We start from the raw sequence: 22,500 nt of genomic DNA, 5'->3' as shown, positions 1-22,500 counted from the left end.
CTCTCCCTCTCTCTTTGGGAATAAGGAGCAGACAGTTCTTTCTCTCTCTTTTTGGGAATAAGGAGCAGGCGCTCTCGCTCTCTCTTTGGGAATAAGGAGCAGACAGGTTTCCCTCTCTCTCTTTGGGAATAAGGAGCAGACAGTTCTTTCTCTCTCTCTTTGGGAATAGGGAGCAGACGGCTCTCTCTCTCTCTCTCTGTGGGAATAGGGAGCAGACAGTTCTCTCTCTCTCTCCATCTCTCTCTGTGGCAATAAGGAGCAGACAGGTTTCTCCCCTCTCTCTCTCTTTGGGAATAAGGAGCAGACAGGTTTCTCTCTCTCTCTCTCTTTGGGAATAAGAGGCAGACAGGTTTCCCTCGTTCTCTTTGGGAATAGGGAGCAGACAGCTCTCTCTCTCTCTCTCTCTCTGTGGGAATAAGCAGACAAGCTTCTCTCTCTCTTTGGGAATAGGGAGCAGACGGTTCTTTCTCTCTCTCTGGGAATAAGGAGCAGACAGCTCTCTCTCTCTCTCTCTTTTGGAATATGGAGCAGACAGTTCTCTCTCTCTCTTTGGGAATAAGGAACAGACAGGTCTCTCTCTCTCTCTTTGGGAATAAGGAGCAGAGAGTTCTCTCTCTCTCTCTCTCTCTTTGGGAATAAGGAGCAGACAGTTCTCTCTCTCTCTTTGGGAATAAGGAGCAGACAAGTCTCTCTCCCTCTCTTACTTTCTATCTCTCTGTCTCTCTTTAGAAATAAGGAGCAGACGGGTCTATCTCTTTCTCTATCTTTGGGAATAAGGAACAGACAGTTTTTTCTCTCTCTCTTTCTCTCTTTGGGAATCGGGAGCAAGCAGGTCTCTCTCTTTCTTTGGGAATAAGGAGCAGACAGCCCTCTCTCTCTCTCTCTCTCTTTGGGAATAAGTAGACAGCTCTCTCTCTCTCTTCGGGAATGAAGAGCAAACTGTTCTCTCTCTCTCTCTCTGTTTAGTCTTGTCTGTCATGCAGGGCTATCATAATGAACAGTCTACATTTATAACATACAATAAATGCTTATAGCAAAAAATGTTGGAATTCTCTCTCATGAAGGGTCACACAATGAAATCCTTGTTTTCAAATGGTACAACTGAAGTCTTGAACAAGTCCTGAGTAAATTTCGAGTACAAAATGTAATGTATTCATTACGTTGTATTGTACAGTATGGCACAGTCACGGGGAAATGTTCCTCTGTGTGAGCTAGTATTTTAAGATTATCGTCTGCTATATTGGTCAACAGAAATATAAAACATTTAGACTGACCAAACGACGTTTTTCTAAAGGTCACTTGTGGGTTCCAATAATGCTCGAAGAGGGCATTTACGTCACTGCTCCTTAATGCGACGGAAGAGCTGATCTTTTAGGAGTCTTCTATCATAAATTTATTGTATCTAAAAAACCGTAAATTTCTGCGCTCCAACTGCACAGAATTTAATCCATTTGGATAGAATACGCAAAATATGCTATATGGATGCCTGACAGAAGCCTCTCTCAAGTTCTGACAAGTAAGGCAGTCTCAAGAACGAAGGAGAGAGAGAGAGAGAGAGAGAGAGAGAGAGAGAGAGAGAGAGAGAGAGAGAGAGAGAGAGAGAGAGAGAGAGTGTGTGAGTCCATACAAGCCAGCAACCTATTATGAGGGAGAAGATTCTCTCTCTAGTGTAGCTGAAAGCGTCGTTAAAGGTTATGCATAAAAAATTCAACATGGCGAAACATTTTCGATACGAGAGAGGCAGAAATATGTCGATTTAAAACAGAGGGAGAAATGCCAATTGCAGGAACCTTGGGAAAAAATGACAAGAGAAAATAAAGAGCAAACCTGTAGGAATACAGCACACAGAAACTTAAACTCACCAATAAAGTTAAAGGAATGAAAATTACTTCAAAATGCCAGGGACTACTAATCCTCTTCCAAGTAGGGAGGTGATGCTGTCAGTGCACCTCATGTGGTGCACTGCAGGCATTACTTAAGGGTCTCTGCAGCGTCCCTTCGGTCCCTAGCTGCAACCTCTTTCGTTCCTTTTACTGTATCTCCGTTCATATTCTCTTTCTTCCATCTGACTTTCCACCCTCTCTAACAATTGTTTCGCAGTGCAACTTCGAGGTTTTCCTCCTGTTACACCTTTCAGTCTTTTTTACTCTCAATTTACCTTTCAGCGCTGAATGACCTCAAAGGTTCCAATGCTTGTCTGGCTTAAATTCTATATCCTGTTCTATTCTACTAATAGTCTTCTCTTCTCATAAGAAGATATGGTCACAAAATTACTTAAGAACACGAGCTATAAAATCGTATACTTCTTTCAACCTCAATTCTCAAGAGTATCGTAAGCGTTGGTCTAGTCCACTCTGTTGCAAATGCTTTTGGATTAAACATTTTTTTTCCACGTGTTCATTCTCTTTCTCTAAATCTCCAGTTGAAGAAAGCCCTTATGGGCAGAGCCAACAGACTATAAACCCAAGAGGGCTCCATAGGGAAATCAGCCTGCAGAGAGCGAGACAAGTAACAGGAAAAGGCGATATACACTAATAAATATGAGGAAACAAAATAAAACCGATACACCTGAATTCAGCAGCAGCAGCAGAGAGCAGGAATGAATTTACTCCCCGCTTAAACATTTGGAGGTCGGAACACCCCACAACTGCGCTAGGCAAACTATTCCTCATTTTAGTTGTAGACAAGACAAAATTCCTAGAAAACGGAGTAGTACTGAACATGATGCTAGAAAATGACACTGTTTGCAAAAGCAGCTTGCCTAGTATTCCAAGTATAAACTGCTAAGTCAGAAAAAGAAGAGTGCATGGATTTTCAGCGCTGAGTAATAGTTCTACTGAATTCATCACCATTTAGAATTAGAATTTTGTACTTGCAAAACCAAACATCTCTTCAGTCACTCTTTAAACTTCTTTTACTTTAGAACCAGTCATTCATCAGTATTATTGAGTGACTTCTTGAATTCTCAGACTAGGACAGGATGCCTTAAAGGTATTGAAATCACGTACAATATATCAGCAACACTTATCATTACACACAAAATGGCAACATTGAAAAATAAAAATTTTCAAAACAAGGACGTAGAGGAATATCAAGTCTAGAAATATGATAAAAATAGTAAATAATTCACAAGGCATTAAGAATTAATGTACAAAATACTGCCCCACTAAAAAGGCTCTCCTCCAGAAAGATTTTGGCTTTGTCGATCGCATAACAAAGCAAAAAAGGGGCAATTATTGGCAACAAAGAATCAAACTAATATTACTCACCAAAAAAAAAAAAAAAAAAAAAACGATGCTAGACAATTGTCTCCCAGTACAAAAATTTTACAAACTGACGATATTTCTTTGCAGGTAATAAAACTGACTACAGACACCTTATTTATTAAAGACTCTTCAATGATGATGAAAAGAGTGACATTTACAACACATGTGAATATGGCACTGATCAGCTGACCAAGACACCTATGAAACACCGTAGAAATGGCTACGGTGCAGACTGACAGAAATAGTTGTACCCAGAAGCTGAAATGACATTAGTCCCGATATACGGGAATTGAATACAGCATTAAGACCAAGCGCTGGGACATATGAGGTCAATAAACGCTGAAAAGGAAATTGAGAGTAGAAAGGTATAACAGAAGGAAACCCTCGAAGTTGCACTGTGAAACAACTGTTAGGAGAGGGTGGATAGCAAGATGGAAGAAAGAACACGAACGGAGGTAGAGTAAAAGGAATGAAAGGGGTTGCAGCTAGGGGCCGAAGGGGCACTGCAAAGAACCTTGAGTAATGCCTACATGCACCGCGCGAGGTGCACTGACGGCGCTAACCCCCACTACGGAGAGTTCAGAAATATACGCTAAACTTTGCCAATTCTTCCTACCTCGTGTGACGTAATTGCGTCAGTGCACCTCTCGAGCTGCACTGTAGGGATTATTAATCAGCTCAGTGGTCTGGTTAAACTAAGATATACTTGACTTTTAACCAAAGGTTCTTTACAGCGTCCCTTCCGCCCCTAGCTGCAAAAAAAGAAGTTAAGTATATCTTAGTTTAACCAGACCACTGAGCTGATTAACAGCTCTCCTAGGGCTGGCCCGAAGGATTAGACTTATTTTACGTGGCTAAGAACCAATTGGTTATTTAGCAATGGGACCTACAGCTTATTGTGGAATCCGAACCACATTATGACGAGAAATGAATTTCTATCACCAGAAATGAATTCCTCTAATTCTTCATTGGCCAACCGGAGACTCGAACGCTGGGCCAGCAGCGTGCTAGCCGAGAGCTCTAGCCACCATTCCAATGAAGAACTGCTCCTAGCTACCTCTTTCACTCCTTTTACTGTACCTCTGTTCATATTCTCTTTCTTCTACCTCATTTTCCACCCTCTTCTAAAAATTGTTTCATAGTGCAACTGCGAGGTTTTCCTTCTGTTATACCTTCCAAACCTTTTTACGCTCAATTTCCGCTTCAGCTCTGAATGACCGTATAGGTCCCAGAGCTTGGCCATTGGCCTAAATTGTATATTGTATTCCATTCTATATTTGTCTTGTGCTTACAATGTGCTACAAGACTAGTAATGTGATTACGAATGTGCTACATTGCAAAGGTCAATTTCTTTTAACAAAAATATTGAATATTTAAACAGTCGCTTATCACGGCCAGGATTTTATTTACCCAGTGTATTGGAAAGTATATATACATATAATATACTTATATGTATGTATAATGTATATAAGCGTAATTAAAAATTTTCAAATAAACACGACCAGCAGTCATGTTTCACAGACGCAGCAAACGGAATTAATTCGTATATTTTGAAAAAATTGAGGAAAAATTATATATGTATATAATATACATACACACCATATACTCTTATATATGTGTACATATATGTATATATATATATGTGTGTATGTGATATATATGTATAATATATATATATATATATATATATATATATATATATATATATATATATATATATATATATATACGCACACACACACACACACACACATATATATATATATATATATATATATATATATATATATATATATATATATATACAATTATAAATTCTAAAAACTAATGTTGCAAAAGTTAATGATATAAGTCCTCCATGATTTTTTTAAAAAACGTTCTCAAATTCCTCGAGAAAGCTAAAAAATGGAGTTAGCAGAATGCGCCACAAACAGTACCTTTTCTCCTCTTCATTTCTTGTCCTTTTCACGATCCGCGGCTTTGTTACTTTCGATCGATGATGTCATTCCAGTGAAATACATCATGCCAGTGAGATACGACGTCATGAAATATTCATAGATACTTCTGCACAAGGGAAGTCATGAAGTGAAACTTCTTCCATTATAAAAATTGATTTAATCCAGGAACGGAAGCAGTAACGAACCCGGATTGCGCGTAAATCATTTTAATTGTTAAGCGCAGGTTTTACTGTTGTCTTGGAATTACTTTTAAGCAGCAATAGTGGTAGAAGACCGGATCTGCCTTTGAGCGGCCCCCGTAAATTCGCGATGTAACTAGTAAAAGTATTAGTAGACGGGATCTGTCTTTGAAAAGGCTCCTATAAATTCAAGATGCGACTAGTAGCAGTGGTGGTAGTATACGGGATCTGCCTCTTAAACGGCTCTTCAAATTCACGATGCCATTATTATTATTATTAGTAGTAGTAGTAATAACAGTAGTAGTAGAAGTAGATAGGATTTCCCTCTCAAACGGCTCCAACTGCCACGTTTGAGCCGCTTACTTTTGCTTTTGTGCTTTGCCTCTTCTCTATTGCTGTCGTAAGGTTCCACAAACAGATATACTGTCCTCAGTATATGCCTACTGCACCCTCAAAAGATAAGTCACCAAAGGGTGTTGGCCCACCACAGTCGATTCACCACTGGTAAAGCGAGGGCACAATGGTTTTTCCAGACTACAGTACGTGCCTAAGATCGCTTCTCCCCGTTAGATCGAACTTGGGGCTGTCGCTGGTGACAGAAGATCGATAAAATTGAGATGTATGGACTGTGTTATATATATATATATATATATATATATATATATATATATATATATATATATATATATATATATATATATATATATATATATACATATATGTATGTTATATATATGTTTATTATATATACAATATATATATAAATAATATACATATATATACAGTATATATATATATATATATATATATATATATATATATATATATATATATATATATATATATACATACTGTATACAGTACATACACACATCTATACAAAATTATAAAAAAATATTTATATATATACTAGATATACAATAGAGATATATATAATTATATATATATAATTATATATATATATATATATATATATATATATATATATATATATATATATATATATATATATATATATACTAATATTTAAAATATATACCTACCTACCTACATAAGAAGAAAGCTATTCTCGCTGTTCACTAATAAGGAGGAGGAGGTACGTGATAAAAGAGGAGGGCGTAACAAAGTAGAGAGGATTGGCACGAAACCCCTGATAAACGTGGAATGTATATTGCAAGAAAATACGTTCATTAACCTCAACTAGGTATCTCGGGAAGTCAGAGTCACGCGAATTCGTCACAAATTTTCACTGGTTCAATTTTTCTTTCTCGCTTTATCACTCCAGACTGAAGATTGGGACACGAAGGACTTAATGAACTACTGAAAATATTCCTTCAATCACACACATGGATATATATATATATTTATATATATATATATATATATATATATATATATATATATATACATATATACAGTATATGTATATATATACATACATACATACATATATATCATACACATATATAATCTATATATATATATGTACTCTATATAAACAAATTATATATATATATATATATATATATATATATATATATATATATATATAAACATATATTTATATATATGTATGTATGTCTGTATGTATGTATATATATATATATATATATATATATATATATATATATATATATATATATATAGATATATATATATATATATATATATATTTGTTTTCCTGGTACAATCTTTAATTTTCTTCTTCCTTACTTCAAGGAAAAAAATTCCTGAAGGGGCAAATAAGACTACTTTATTTATACATTCAAAAGCGGACAATTGTTTCAACCATTATTCAGTGGCCTTCATCAGGTCTACGCTAGACTCAACGTGAAACTACATTCTAATAAACAGCAGAATGCGGCTAAATGTTATTGAAAAAATTAGTCTGAAAAAGAAATTTTAAAGATTTAACACAAACTTCGCTACTAAGTAAAATTGCCAAGAAATTTCACAGAAAAGGATTCTTGATTTTTTTTTATTATTTTTCCTTGGCCGTATTCTGCCATGCATTAGAATATACCCAAGGGATTCAGAGCCGATGAAACACGGTTTTCCGGCAACACCTTTTTATCAAAGCATCGGATAAAGGTGAAAGTTGGCAAGTGTATATTTTATAATCCTACCTAATTTTTACAAGTATTATTTAGTACCTAAGTTCAACAGCTCTTGTCGCGAATTTTTCCCCAAGACTGGGAGGGTTCTAAGTCCCTGATGGTATGGGACTGGGATGGTCAGGCCTGAAGGGCACTACCAGCAAACATAGAGGCGAAGGTCCATCAAGATCAGGCAGGGTTTTACCATTTTATTTAAAAAAAAAAACAGACTATTTAAAATTCAACATACATGAAACTTAACGCACACCCTTAAGGACCACACGGTCGGGTACCAGACACAATGCTGAAGGCTATACAAAAAACCTTATAGCTCAGAAAAACATGTTTCTAAAAGCTACAATTTTGCACAAAATTTATTTTCGAACAGTCAGGCTACACTTTAACCAAATATTAACTGGATTACACCTCGGATTTCAAAAATGTAGAGGATCAAACTAGCATACCAAAAGAACCGGCTCTTGTTACAAAACGGACAATTTAGCTGGGGAAGCGACGACGTGGACAGTGCTCAGGTTACTTCAAAGCGATACCCTTGAGAATATTGTCCCTCTACATGCCTCGTCGTCACCTCGGTTCCCTTTCAAAATTTATACATAGGTAATTTTACTAAAGGAGGTACTTGAATTATACATATAAAAAAGAGCCTCTCTGACACTCCTGACACAGACAACACAGGCGATTCGCCGGACACAAATAATAATCAAACATGTTTACAGAAAAAAGTGAACCAAGAACTCAGCCGCCTGCTTACCACTCCCCCTTGCTATCCTGAACGTTGTGAAAGATTGATGAGAAAAAACGGATCCAATTTTTTCACGACAGTTCTGGTACTTATCAGAGTAAAAGTGTGTTTCCAGCGCCAGAGCCATCAAAATCCCAGGTAAAGGTTTTGATCACAATTGTGACGTTAACCTATGACGTGATGAGGCTCCATCCACAGTGAAGAGAAGTTTACGTATGAGGAAAACGTCTCTTCACTGTGGCTCTGCCCACTTGCTGATGATATATTCACTAATTAATGTTGGTACCCATCCTAGGCTTCAGCGATATCTATGATGGTGAGCAGGATTTTGTCACCGTCACCTTGATTGCATTATCATTCTCAATATTATTATTATTATTATTATTATTATTATTATTATTATTATTATTATTATTTTGTGGAGGTTTCATCGCAACTTCCACAGCAGATGTTGGGACTAAGTTGTTACCTGGGAATGCTTCCATTTTCTTGGTATTCGTATTGTTTCTACTTTACAAATAATTCAAAGTATGGTATTCGTCCACATAATGAACCAGTCTATAGCTCATTTGTTAGATCTACATCTATTCAGGGCTGGAATACAGAAAGACAATCCGTTTTGTTTTAGGCTACCTCAGGTTTCGAAAGTACAGCCTTCTATTTGCTGCAGCAATAGATGACTGTTGCCAGGTAACTATTACCCACTATAGAAATAATTACCTATTTACGTTACAGTAATTCTTGTCACGGGTCTTCTCGCTTGTATACAAAGTGGCAAGCTGTAGCACAAATGCAGCCTTGCAACCACGGAGACAATTCCATATCCTGCTGGTCATTGTCGAATTCACCTTCAAAACCGTCGCTGACTTACTGCCTACCTGGTGGATGGGCGGAGCCTCATGATGTATTTTGTTAACGTCACGAATGGTTTTAGGATCCTTGTCTGTGATTTTCTCGGTTCCGGCATCGGCACCTTCATTTTACTCTATAAATATCAAAGCTATCGAACTTACACTTGCCGACTTTCACCTTTATCGGATGCTTTGATAAAAAGTTGTCGCCGAAAAACCGTGTTTCATTGCCTTTGAATCCCTTAGTAGTTCCACTGTAAGTCTAGTGTAGCACTGAGGAAGATCACTGATTAGGGGCTGAAACAGCTGTCGCCTTTGGAATGAAAAAATATAACAGCATGCGTATACACACACACAACATTATATATATGTGTGTGTATATAATATATATATATATATATATATATATATATATATATATATATATATATATATATATATATATATATATATATAACGTTTGTGTGCGCGTGTGCCTGAGTATTTGCATACCGATATCATGAACATAAAAGCACACTCAAAACAACTGAAGTAATCATTACTTCTCTTCATATTTACTACCTAAGAGTAAAATAAAAAATGTGTCATAGCATTGAAAAAATAACTTCAAGATTCTCTCTAACGTTATCTGTCAAGAAATAGACACTACACTTTTTTTTTTTAAGCTCATTTGACGAGTATTTCACCAGCGCTAATATATGTGCGGCCTTATCGCCATAGGTTTAATGGCTGGTTTCTTAAGGCATCTGGTTATTACATAAGTTTAGTTTGAAAATTGACGAGCGTCTGACCAGAGATTGTTCAAGTAACTGGGATCACGTGATCAAAGTTTATGCTAGACAGGAGCATTTTTATGGGTGGTAGAGTGGGCCGATAGCTCAGCCTTGGCGGAGGTTTATGGTTTCCGAACGCTCTTGCTAAAAAAAAAAAAAAAAAAAAAAATATCTGCCTGTGGTTCAGTGCGTATCTCACAGAAGCCTATACACACACACACACACCGCAAGCTGGGCAGTGGGCAAGAACGGTCTCGGCTAATTTTTATAGTACTACATGGTTACCGCTACATGTAATGTTTCGTGAGTTGTCCTTCTCTAACAAAAACATTGAGCAATGAAACTTCCATTATGAGTAATATCAATTCCACCTGATGAATAAACCGTAGTTTATTCACTAGGTCAGTAAAGCTCAGTCGAGTTTTTTTTTTTTTTTTGGTCATAAAATGAAATTCGAACACCACTCATTTTCGCGTCTATGTCATTATCGTGTTACGAATTCAAAGCTCAAAGCTTTTCTTTTTTTAGCTGTGAATGACTCAGGGAACTTGAACACAGGTAAGGCGAAGTTGAACAAAGATAAGATATCACCTCTCTTCTTCCTAAGTGTATGCTAATGTAATGATGTAATCGATAGTTGTTCATGTTAGGCGTGAAATATGATTATGGCTGGCTTCCAACATCGATATACAGCTCAATTCCTCTGGATAAAACTGGTTACCGAATAAATACGAATAACATATCGACTTAAGGCAAAGTAATAAGCAATTTCATTATGTCTGGATACTTTACCAGAGCTCATCAAACAGAGAAAATAAAAGGAGACATGAGAAATACGAGTCACGAAGAAATGTAAGCAACTCCAACACACAAGCATTCTTTATATATAAGTACTCAGGGACATGATCGCAAAGTGGAGAAAGAGAGAATGAAACCATGTAAGAGGTCTATCCACTTTCTGATTGCTAGAGCTAGAGCTTATACTTCTGTTTAACCATTAATAAATACCACCAAAATGTCATGGCCATACTCTTGGCCCCTCATGCACTGGCAAGCAAACACTCACGTCTACACACATTGAGCAAGCCATGAAACTTCTTCCACCAATCTGAATAAATCAAATATTGATGGCGTCAGGCGATATAGAGATAAAGAAAGACCTCATCCAATACGGAGTTTCCTACGTTTTCTGAAACAATATAACTGTCTTTGTAATAACGGCCCCTCCAAACAGGCAATAGAAGGTCATATAAAGGCTATAATTCAAGCTTGAAATCAACAGCAACTAGGAATGGCTAGTACTTCATTATAGGTTTCACAGTTGAATAATTTTCATTATTCTCAGCGTCAATGTTTGTAAATTGACCAAGCAATGAGACCTTAGAGGAGCGTACCGGGGTTGAACATGGATAACTGTTTAATTTATTGGATAATCTTTTAATCTGCAGCATTCTTTGTGGCTAGGACTTAAATCTTGAAGTAAAGACTCAACATTTACTTCTAAACTTAGTATTGGTACCTAAACCTTACATGACCATTCCAAAATGGCTAAAATTTAACTAACTAACAAGGCATTAATATTGAGTCTGTTTGATAATGAATGATGAATTCATTATGAGATAATGAATTACTTAATATCTATTTGATAATGAATTTGAAATCGAGCAGCACTGATGCACTACTGAATATGGTCGAAAACTATAAGTTTGTGGTTACCATAACAATGCAATGACTCACAGTAAATAAGATTTGATGATACAAGCGTGCCATAACGAATATTCAATACCATCGGGAAGATTTTGAGTTACGCTGTGACGTAAAAGTGTTTAAATTATCGAGAGCCTACTCGAAGCGATCGTTATAAAGTAGGCCACATTACTTTGTAAATCATGAAAAAGGCTTTCCAGAATGAGCAGCAGATTAGTTTCCATCGTTCATCGGCATTGAGGGCATAAATCTTTATCGATTTTCACTTTTGAATCGAAGAACGTAACATTTCTAGAACAAGGGAGATGGGGGCCGTTGAAATCCATTTAGGCTACAAACGCTAGTACTAGGTTAGTTTTGAACAGTTATCAGCCCATCAAAATACAGTGCAGAAGGCTTTAGCGTTCGTTCTTTTATGAGAGGCACTACCCAATATATCAAGGGCCCTGAATCTAAAGTATTAGTGTATACAGTGGTATTCAAACGTGCAATCTTCTTGCAACTCAAGTATTTTAGACATATTTTCTTGCGGGGTAGGAACTATATATCTTACAAAGGGCAAAGTAAAAAAAAGTGTAATACATAATTTTGAAGACAGACAAGTAAAGAGAGAATAATGGCCTACTTAACTGTCTAAGTGTAACGTTAAAAAAAGGCAATTGTATTCATTTGCAATATTTCATCAAGTTGGCACATGGGAAAACTGTTTATTCGTTTCAGTTTCGTAATTATCTCTTGTCGAATTGCATAAAATGAAGGCCAGCAGTACAAAAGCCTGTACGTCGAAGGTGAAAATTGGAAAGGGAAGTTGTTTCTCCGCTTCAGCCGAGTATCGTAATTCAATAAAATCGTTAACTTATTGTATAAGACGGAGAATGAACCACTGAGTTGCCATCTCGCGCTCGAACGCAAAGGAATCTAGCATAACTAAGCGCAAGCACAGCTCGGCATTCTGTTTGCTGCCTCGTATTAACTGTGATATTAAACAAAGGTTTTGAGTTGAAGAAAGACCTAAATAACGCGGCATTATTATTTTGACGGTATTATCATATTACACGCTAACGGGAACATTTAACACGCGGTCTTCAATTGCATTTTCTTCGATTAATCTGGCAACAATGATAGCCTATATTTTTCACAACGATTTATGTGTGTCATATTAATAAAAAAATATTTTTAAATGTCTAAAATTGTGGGTAAACGTGCAAAAGTGTTGCGCTCTTTATTTCCTAATATCAGAGACCTAACCTAACCTAACCTAGCCTAAGGCGCCATGCCCTGACCAGGCCAAGGGGGCAAGACCCCGCGAGACTCCCCCAAGTGACATCGCATGCGGTTATTCTGCAGTAGTACGTGCTAATAAGGATTCAGATTACCTAACCTTTTGCATAGTAGCTATAACCTAAGGTCCAGGAAAGGTACAGGAAATGCATAAACACGAATTTCCTTAAATTAGGTTGCAACTGGTTCTTACTAACCTATGTACCGCTGTATTACTGTTGAGGGAACCGCATACCCTTCCTGATGACCTAAATTCTTGTGACGTTTATTTATATACCGGTTCGAAGTGTGGTCTACGATACGTAGGGGCCAGTTTTCGTTGGCTGGGACACAATTTTGGAACACGGAGGTTTTTCTGTCAGTACGAGGTTTCCACTTTCTAAACAACATTTTTCAACCACGAGAGAGCAGTTTAGCACAAGACCATCTTTTAACTGTGCGGTATTTAAAAGTGGTCTTTTTTAGTTCGAACGGACTGGAAGGAAGATGAAAAGGGAGCTGAACAACAAATTGTTCCATACACAATTATCGGTCGTGTGATTTGCTTCTACTGACGTTTCCGCCAGTTGGCAAATGAAATCCTACGTGTTGTGATGTTATAATTACTAAGCTACTATACACGGAAACTTGCATTTCATTATGTTTGTGAAATTTGTTACCTTACGAGCTCGAAGTATTACTATCTGTGACGCATTGTTATATCATCGAAATACCGTTTAAGATGCTGATACACTACCAGTAGTCCTCTATCCTTCAGCACCTTAGTTAGGGCTAGTGCTGGCATAAGGTGGCTTAGTCTATGCCAACCAACCAACTCTAGGCGCAAAGATCTTTAAAAAATTATCACATACAGGCACACACACATAAACACAGCCTTTTGATTTTAAACATCGCTGCTTCTGCATAATCAATATGTACCGTCTCGTGTTCATTTCAGTGCAGCGACTTAAGACGTGTAATTACTGAATAGCTAAAGTCCCCGCGCTGAGACTTCCTTAGACCAGATATCAGCTACTTATCAAGATTCTTTAACCTATTCTGATCAGAAGTAGAATTCGAACTCCAACTTGGTATGTGTAGGGTCGCATGTTTTCTTTTTTATGTGGAATCTAAATTGGACTTTCGTGATCAAAGTAAGAGCAGGACTACGCATTCCTCGTTTGCAAATATTTTCATGAGTTATACATAACGACAATATATAGCCTAAGGTTTGAGAAGAACGCCTTCGGTCAAAAATGTTAGAACTTAACGCAAAGGCCAAATATGCTGAAAAGGTATTTTCTGTTATATATTTCTGAATAAATGAGACAATCCGTGATTGCTCGCCTTCCCCATTCTATGTTTTGTTGACCAGTAGTTCCGAAGCGTTATTTTGATTATGTAACCTTCCTCCCATGTCTTGTCATTTTAGAAACAAGTATCTTTACATCTCTCGCACGATGGGAGACGCAGAAAAAGTTTCCTTCACATTTTACTTTATAGATCTCAACCTCCTCATTATCGTTTATCATTATCATAAAACAGAAAATTAAAAATAGGATGCCAGGGAGGAGTTGTCAGACTGTCTGGTTTACTTATGTATCGCAAGTTTTCGTGTGTGTGTGTGTGTGTGTATATATATATATATATATATATATATATATATATATATATATATATATATATATATATATATATATATATATATATATATATATATATATCATGAAATCAACACGACTCGCTGATCACGTCACCGACTTTTATGTTTCGAATAAATGAATTTGTTAAAGACATTATCTTTTTAAATTTTATTTTCAACTTGCAATTAACCATCACACAGAACTCTCATCATAGACACATCTTATAAAAGTTCAAGGTACACAGCTACAAAACTTTATAGACGCAGCCTTGCACAGCAGGCCTATAGACTTTCGCCATAGCAGGTTTAGCATCTCCATAGGCCTCTAACGAGTTAATTTTTGCACTTTCGCCAACAGGAACATCTGCTCTACAATGCCCGAATATACCCTCATGTACTTCAACGCCCAAGGGCGCGGGGAGCTGATAAGGTGGCTCTTTGCCCACGCTGGCATCGAATACAACGATGAACGCATTGAGATGGAGGAATGGCCGGAGAGGAAACCAGGTAATGGCCTGCTTTTTTCGTCTTCTAATCTTGAGCCTTTTACTAAAGATGCATCTTTTCAAAGTACGAGTTATCTTGTATTTCAAATATAATTATGACTGAATTGTGTAGTTTCAGCACGTATATAGACTGAGAATTTGTCACTCGTAACGGGAGGTATGCTATTTCTGCCTTAGTTTTAGACTGTTGAAAGGTGCAAAGAGATTAAGAATATTTTATCTTGTCCCGAGTAATGTAACAAAATGGATATATCAGTTAATATTTATTTCCATATGATTCAAAAGTAGAGTAGGCTACATAGACTTTTCGGTAGAAGATGCATCAAGCATTCTTCAACGTGCTTTCATTCATTCATTAAAAAAAAAAGTAGCTCTCGGGTTCGCATTCACCAACTGGTACTTCGCAAGTTTTCTATCCTATTCACTTCCTTCCAGATATCCCAGGGGGGAAGCTTCCAGTCCTGATGGTTGACGGCAAGCCCCTGGTGCAGTCGGTGGCCATTGCTCGCTATGTAGCCAAGGAAGCAGGTCTCGTCCCCGAGGACAACTTAGACGCAGCCTATTGCGATGCCCTGGTGGATACTTGCTCAGAGATGATGCATCAGTATATGACTCTTATGTGAGTATCCCCGAGGATTGCTCTCTTAGTACTTGGCTTGACAGTATTAATGGGATATGGAATTTAGGTCAAACGCTGGGACCTATGAGGTCATTCAACGGTGAAAAGAAAATTGAAAATAGAAAGGTATGAAACAACTGTTAGGAGAGGGTGGAGAATAAGATGGAATTGAAGGGAATATGACTGGAGGAGGTGCAGTAAAAGGAATGAAAGGGGTTGCAGCTAGGGGACGAAGGGACGCTGCAAAGAACCTAAAAGTAATGCCTACAGTGCACCGCGTGAGGCGCACTGACGGCACTACACCCCTACGGGACTGATAGTGATGTGTGTGTATAGGTCTAACGTTGGTGGCGTGGCGAGGGCGGGGGCCCGGGGTGGCTGTCAGTTCGTTATAAATCAATGTCTTTTTACTATTCATTGGTTTTTCCTGGGGAGAAGTTATTTTATTGTAGCAAAAGCGATTTCACGTGATCGTGATGACACGAAGATTTTTTTTTTTTTACAAAATTCCCTCTTCGTTAAAAATAAAAGGTGGGACATTGTTTTAGATCTCTGAGCCTGATTAATCCGATTCGGTATTAATTAACAAGTTTCCTAGTTTATGCACTTAATACAAAGCTGATTAGCTTGTATCTTGTTGATTTGATAGACGACAGCCTCTTTGAGTGTCTTGGAACGCACCAAAACTGGGCTTTGCAAACACCAGAAAGTTACGATTCACTTTGTAAAATAATAGAACGCTCCATCTTGCTAGTTGCTAAGTGAATGAACTCCCTTTGTGTGGAGATGGGTGTTTGTGTTTCTCACATACACAAAATCTTTCCATAATTTTGCGGGCATCATAATTTTCTTACGAGGAAGTATAACAGATATTAAGGAATTCAAAGATTTAATGTCAGGCTTGATGCTTAAAGGTATACAGATAAACCTTGCTCAGTCATTGTTGTCGTACCGTTTGGAATCTCACGGGTATTGACTCCTTTGGACTGTGTGACAGTGTGAAGAAGAGTTTACTTGTAAATTCCGAAATCACAGTCAGTACTGCATCTTTTACTTAGTTCGTCATATTCTACTTTTGTTAGAAAAAAACTGTGCATTACAATTCGCAGCAGGAAATAGGGTAACATGCCAATGTCAGAATAAAGATGAAATTAAGAAAACGGAAGATTGTCAACTTTACGAAGCTGCTACGTCATTAAACGACCCCATTAACTGGGAATTTTTAACTGAAACGTCTTTATTATACAACAGATTGTAAAGTAAGTATATGGATAGGAGAGCCCAGGAGAGCCATGCTAGGTCTAACATCCGTTTTTTTTTTTTTCGTAGGTTCAAAGTAGAGGACGATGATGAAAAGCAGAGGTTGTTTGAGGAGGAATTCTTCCCCAACCATATGGAACCTTTTATGAAGAGACTCAACCATCGCTTGGAAGACAAAGAGTGGTTCATCACGGACGACGTAAGTTGACCTGATCCGAGTTGTATGCTACTAAAAATTAAGCAACCATACTGTAGCAACTCACAGGTATAATCATCTTAAAAAGACGTTTCTTACTCTATATTTGAGTCATCTAGAACTCTTTTCTTTTATCTAAAATGATGTTACAATTCTGTCCGTACTCGTCGAATAATGGAGCGCATATTAGTAGACGAATGGTACGTGGTCTGTTGAATAACAGAGCCAAGCACCCTGACAGGCTCTTTCTAGAATCTATTATTTAGTCTTAAGCAGGGGATGTATTGCCTTATTGATTATGAGAGACACTGGTTACTCACGTTGATTGCTGCTGTGGCTGGAATGAAAACAAAAGAAAGGAGAAAGGTGCCTGCATTCTAAGGGAAGCAGCGAACGCTACAGAATAATTAGTACATTGTGAGTTAGGAGAATGAATATATAAAACTAAAATCAAAATGATGAACAAGAACGAATTAGAAAATTTAAGATTTACATGAACAAAACATTGCACTGTGAAATATACGATACAAACACCATTAATAATGGAACATGCAATATAAATCGGTAAACAATGATATACACGAATTACTGCCACGTATATCTAGATAATATTCACATAATAACAGTTTAATGACATTGCCAACCAACCGTACATTAACAGTTCGAACAAACAGCAAAATACCATTTGTAGTATACGGAATAAAATAGACATGCAATAAATACATGAAGACAAATAATGAAAAAAAGGACAGTATACTTGAGTAGTGTCGTGTTTATGATTAATATCCACACGAAATCTTCACAGTAATTTAAAACTGCCGAGCTGGACTGCCTTCTCAAATTTAATCTTAAATTTGTTTAACAGCTTTGAAACGAAAAAATTGAAATGTATTATACAATAGCAGTTACAGGAGACCAAAAAAAAAAAAAACTGTTAAAAGAATCAAGCTTTGACGTAGCCTATTGACTTTAAAAAATGTATTACGCTGAAAAATAAAATTACCCTTTTTTTTCTCAATATGCCCAAAATAGGTCAGAGGCCTTGTTAAGAATACAGTATGGTTATTTTTCACAGTTTTGGTTCGAGACCTTGGCCCAGTCTAGGTTTTTCCTTAGAGAATGCAATAGCTTCTTTACTTGAGGATGTATGTCATTAGACAACTCGACAGATTATGAAAACCTAAAAAAAACTATTGCAAAGCAGTGCATTGTAATATCTCTTTTACTTTTGTCCAAATTAAACAAGAACTGTATAATTCCATTCTTCAAATCTCGTTTAGATTAGGGATTTTGGTTCTCCATCACTCAGACCCACTTTCAAAAATGTAACTTTCTCTAAGGTGACCGATGCATGCCGTCATCAGTATATTAAATGCATGAGGAAAAAAAGAAACAAAGCCAAGGACCTATGCGTTATTTTGACATTTTTCACAATTTAGTAAAGAATCAATTCAAAACAATTCCTTAAAAGCGAAGAAGTGTTACCTTTAGTGACGAATTAAACCGGCAGTAAACTTTGCGCTATTAAGACTCCACGCTAGTATTATTCAAGGTCTAGGGAAACGTTGGTACTAAACCTTGATATTTGTGGTGTATAGCAGTTTCACAACTGAAACAAATAGTAAGTAGTCACATAATTGCAGCAGCAGCACTGTGGTCTTATAGTCACATTTACCGATTGAAACTATCGAAAGGAACGTCAGCCACATTAGATAATCGAAAATTACTTTTCGATCTGGACTAAGACTTTCTCCTATGTGCGTTTCAGATGACTTGGGCCGACGTCGCAATAGGCCGAAGCCTCAGTCAGATTCTGGCCCAGTTTCCCGACTGCTTGGAGCATTATCCGAACGTGGCCAGCCTCGTGGAAAAGGTGTGCGAGCTTCCCGCCATCAAGGAGTGGATCGACAACAGGCCTGAGACTTCCTTCTAAAGGAGGAGCCTCCTGGTTGTAGATCTCCCTTAGTGTAAGATGCTGTGTCCTTTGAGACCGAACGCTGATATATTAGAGGCAGGTTGTTCTCTTGCTCAGTCGAGATTTGGCGCCGTGAAGTGTCTTTTAAAAACGCAGCTTAACCGTCTTTTTTGTCCAACTTTAAATCGCTCTCTCTCCCTCCCCAACCCCCCTCTCTCTGATTCCATAAAACATTATTGTGCTTAAAGAGTCTTACTTATTGTATATTTGCATATCCTATATTCTTGTGACGGGAGCATAAAATTATCACCAATTTTTTTAACTGTATTGCTGATGCACAATACTTCCTGTCGTTTGTACCACCTTCGCGGAAATGCTCACTTTTTTTCATTCTTGTTTGTTGTCTCGTGTCGCTGTCAACACAGACGCACACAAAATTGAAGTATTTAATTCTGAAATATCTTTAAAAAACGTGAAGAATCCTTTAATGAATCCTTTCGAAGTGTAGGCTGAGAAAATGATGACGTCACGAACTATAAAAAAAAATACCAACACTTCGAAGTAAACGAACAGAGAAATGTAATATGTAAAAAAGTATCGACTGAGCGTAAAACATGAAAAGCGTTTAATATATCCTGTCGTCTTGTCAGCTGAGAGTGTCTTTTCACATAATAAAGTGGTGAACACCCAAAGGTTTAGTCTTATTGATCTTTCTCCGTGCAACTTGAACTTCAGACAACCAAAATACTCAATGTATTTCTGAGGTGTAAATTTTCTTCGTTACTTTCAACCAGAGTGTAATTATCGGGGATGTTTGACTTAGGATATGAAATTTCCGTCAAACGAAAATTGCAATTGCTTTTAGGATTATTTATTTTTTGTGACACTGTAATTCCATTAGATAGCAGGTAGTAATTATTCAAATGCGCCTGCTTTTGACAAAATATTAGTAATCCACACTATACTAGGTCTATATATACATATATATGTATATATAGTGTATATACATGTCATATAAAACATGAGCAGTGGAGAGGACATATTAATAATTACTTTTAAATCTAAATCAATTTATTCACAAGTGAAGTAATGGTTTAATTAGTTATTTAATTAATAAATATGACAATTGTATGAAATAATAAATAGACGTAAAAACGGTCAATAAATAGGTAAACAGACAACATATCACAGATATGACTAGATTATCAGCATAATAATTGACAAGTTAAAGCAAAGATAATGCAAACGTTTATTTGTTAGCTGAGTTGTTTATGTAAGTACTGACAAGCCATACAACAGTTGTCAGTAGTTATAGAAATAACTTAGATAAATAATCTTTTTTTTCAGATTCTTACATTTTGAATGGTTCTTGTTAGTTGTGACTGTGTTATGAGAAACAACACTATTACTCTAAGCAATTTTATGAGAAACAACATTTCCCTGAATAGTGTTTTGAGAAACAACATTATTCCTCTAAACAGTGTTATGAGAAACAACATTTCCCTGAACATTGTTATGAGAAACAACACTATTCCTCTAAACAATGTTATGAGAAATAACATTTCCTGAGCAGTGTTATGAGAAACAACACTATTCCTCTAAACAATGTTATGAGAAACAACATTTCCCTGAACTGTGTTATGAGAAACAATACTATTCCCTAAAAAATGCTGTGAGAAACAACACTCTCCCCCAGTATTATGAGAAACACGACTATTCCTCTAAACAATGTTATGAGAAACAACAATTCTTTCAGTATTATGAGAAACAACAATATTCCCCAAACAATGCTATGAAAACCAACACTATTCCCTTAATGGTGTTACGAGAACCAACACTATTCCCTCATCAATGTCATGTGAACCAACACTATTCCACCTAACAATATCTCGAGAAACACCACTATTTCCTCCTTCCCTCTCAATTGGTCAGCAATTGAACGCTTCCAATGTTAGGTAAGCTGGGTATTATTTCCTTGAGGTCAGACACTTGGCAGCAGAAGGTACGGCCTCTCCTCACTTCCTGGGTATCCCAGTCGATCCAGGTCAGTTGGTCACAGACGTCGTAGCAAGGTGGGTCCATCATACTGATGTCATCCGAGAAGCCTTGACCTCGAACGTCGTTGACTCCGACTATGGCCACGGCGCGCCTGGTAGAAGGGTTGTGAATTACCTGGGAAGAGGAGTTATTATTATTATTATTATTATTATTATTATTATTATTATTATTATTATAAGGGAAAGGTTGTGAATTGTCCAGGAAGAGGAGTTGTTTATTATTATTATTATTATTATTATTATTATTATTATTATTATTATTATAGACACCGACTTAAGAGAGTTCGGTTTCGGACTCAGTAAATGACAAAGAAACTGCAATGTACACACACACACACACACACACACACACACACACACACACACACACATATATATATATATATATATATATATATATATATATATATATATATATATATATATATATATATATATATATATATATATATATATATATATATGTGTGTGTGTGTGTGTATGAAAATTTCCCAAACAAAGTTTTGATTCATAAAATTCTCTTCGCAAAACTTTAATTCAGACCTCAGTAATTTTTAAAAAAATGAATGACAAGATCTCCTGTACCTTCTAAAAACAAATCCGAGATCTTACCTTCCACAGAACTGCGGGAACAGGCACATGTGTCTTTCCTTCAGTCAGCCCTAAGAACATGTCAACGGCGTTGTTATTGGCATCAGGCATCTGCAAAACTCCGTAGCTGCCAGTCCAGACGTCTAGGGTGGCTTGCTGTCTCTCAGCCAACTCTCTTACGGCAAACTCTAGTCTCTGTTGGTTGGATTGAACAGTAACTTTTAGGAGATAAATACAGGCAATTGTAATTGCAGGTTTTACGGCTGTATTTACAGTATCCGAAGTAAATATAACAATGATTTCTGGCAAGAACCAAAAGGAAAATGTCATCGCTCAGGGAACAAAACTGTGTGCAGCTTTATTCTGCTGCAAAATACAAGAAGAAGCCCTACCTTCCAGTTGCCGTTGTTGAAGTCTTGCCACTGAGGAACAACGTTGGCATAAAAGTAAGTGGCATCTTGCTCAGCAGTGTAGAAGAAATCCGAATCGGGCGCCAAGTGACCTCTGGCCAGGTAGTGCTGACCTTGGCTGGTCAGGTGCTCAGTTGTGCCCAGAAGCTCCAAGAACAAAGGCCTCTGATTCCTTCTCTTGTAGACGTTGTTCACGTCTACGTCGAACAGGCCGGCAGACCGGAAGCCTGGCCTAGACGAATCAATGGATCTGATGCCGATGGACCTGAGAGAAGACGAAATTTGCTGCAATCTTTGGGCATTTGTGTAAAAAGTTAAAAATAGTGGTAATTCTGAGGAAGAGCTCATCACTGGGATATTGTTTATTAATTAAATTTTTTGACCGATCAGTACAGAAATGGGTGTATTATATGATGGAGTACAGGTGAGACAGCTCAAGAAATTTACCGAA

At 37.1% G+C, this 22,500-nt stretch overlaps 2 protein-coding genes across 3 annotated transcripts in view; one reads left to right on the top strand and one right to left on the bottom strand.

Annotated features, from left to right (window-relative positions):
- Positions 1-19,683, top strand: part of LOC136838703 (hematopoietic prostaglandin D synthase-like) — a 25,682-nt gene extending 5,999 nt beyond the window's left edge. For both annotated transcript variants that reach the window (XM_067104106.1, XM_067104107.1), the window contains exons 2-5: positions 14,854-15,002; positions 15,437-15,620; positions 16,950-17,079; positions 18,845-19,683. In XM_067104106.1, coding sequence (XP_066960207.1) covers positions 14,870-15,002; positions 15,437-15,620; positions 16,950-17,079; positions 18,845-19,009 — 612 coding nt within the window. In that variant the 5' untranslated portion in view covers positions 14,854-14,869 and the 3' untranslated portion in view covers positions 19,010-19,683. The remainder of the gene's footprint in view (positions 1-14,853; positions 15,003-15,436; positions 15,621-16,949; positions 17,080-18,844) is intronic.
- A 361-nt stretch (positions 19,684-20,044) lies between these two features.
- The window catches only part of LOC136838702 (uncharacterized), a 4,004-nt gene continuing 1,548 nt past the window's right edge, over positions 20,045-22,500 (bottom strand). Inside the window, exons 4-6 of the mRNA XM_067104105.1 lie at positions 22,032-22,314; positions 21,661-21,834; positions 20,045-21,163 (exon numbers count right to left, since the gene is read on the bottom strand). Coding sequence (XP_066960206.1) covers positions 20,912-21,163; positions 21,661-21,834; positions 22,032-22,314 — 709 coding nt within the window. The 3' untranslated portion in view covers positions 20,045-20,911. The remainder of the gene's footprint in view (positions 21,164-21,660; positions 21,835-22,031; positions 22,315-22,500) is intronic.

This window comes from Macrobrachium rosenbergii, chromosome 5 (genome assembly GCF_040412425.1).
Source record: "Macrobrachium rosenbergii isolate ZJJX-2024 chromosome 5, ASM4041242v1, whole genome shotgun sequence".
Classification (NCBI taxonomy): Eukaryota; Metazoa; Arthropoda; class Malacostraca; order Decapoda; family Palaemonidae; genus Macrobrachium; species Macrobrachium rosenbergii.
Note: the sequence above shows the minus strand (reverse complement) of the source record. Positions and strands in the feature narration are given on the sequence as shown.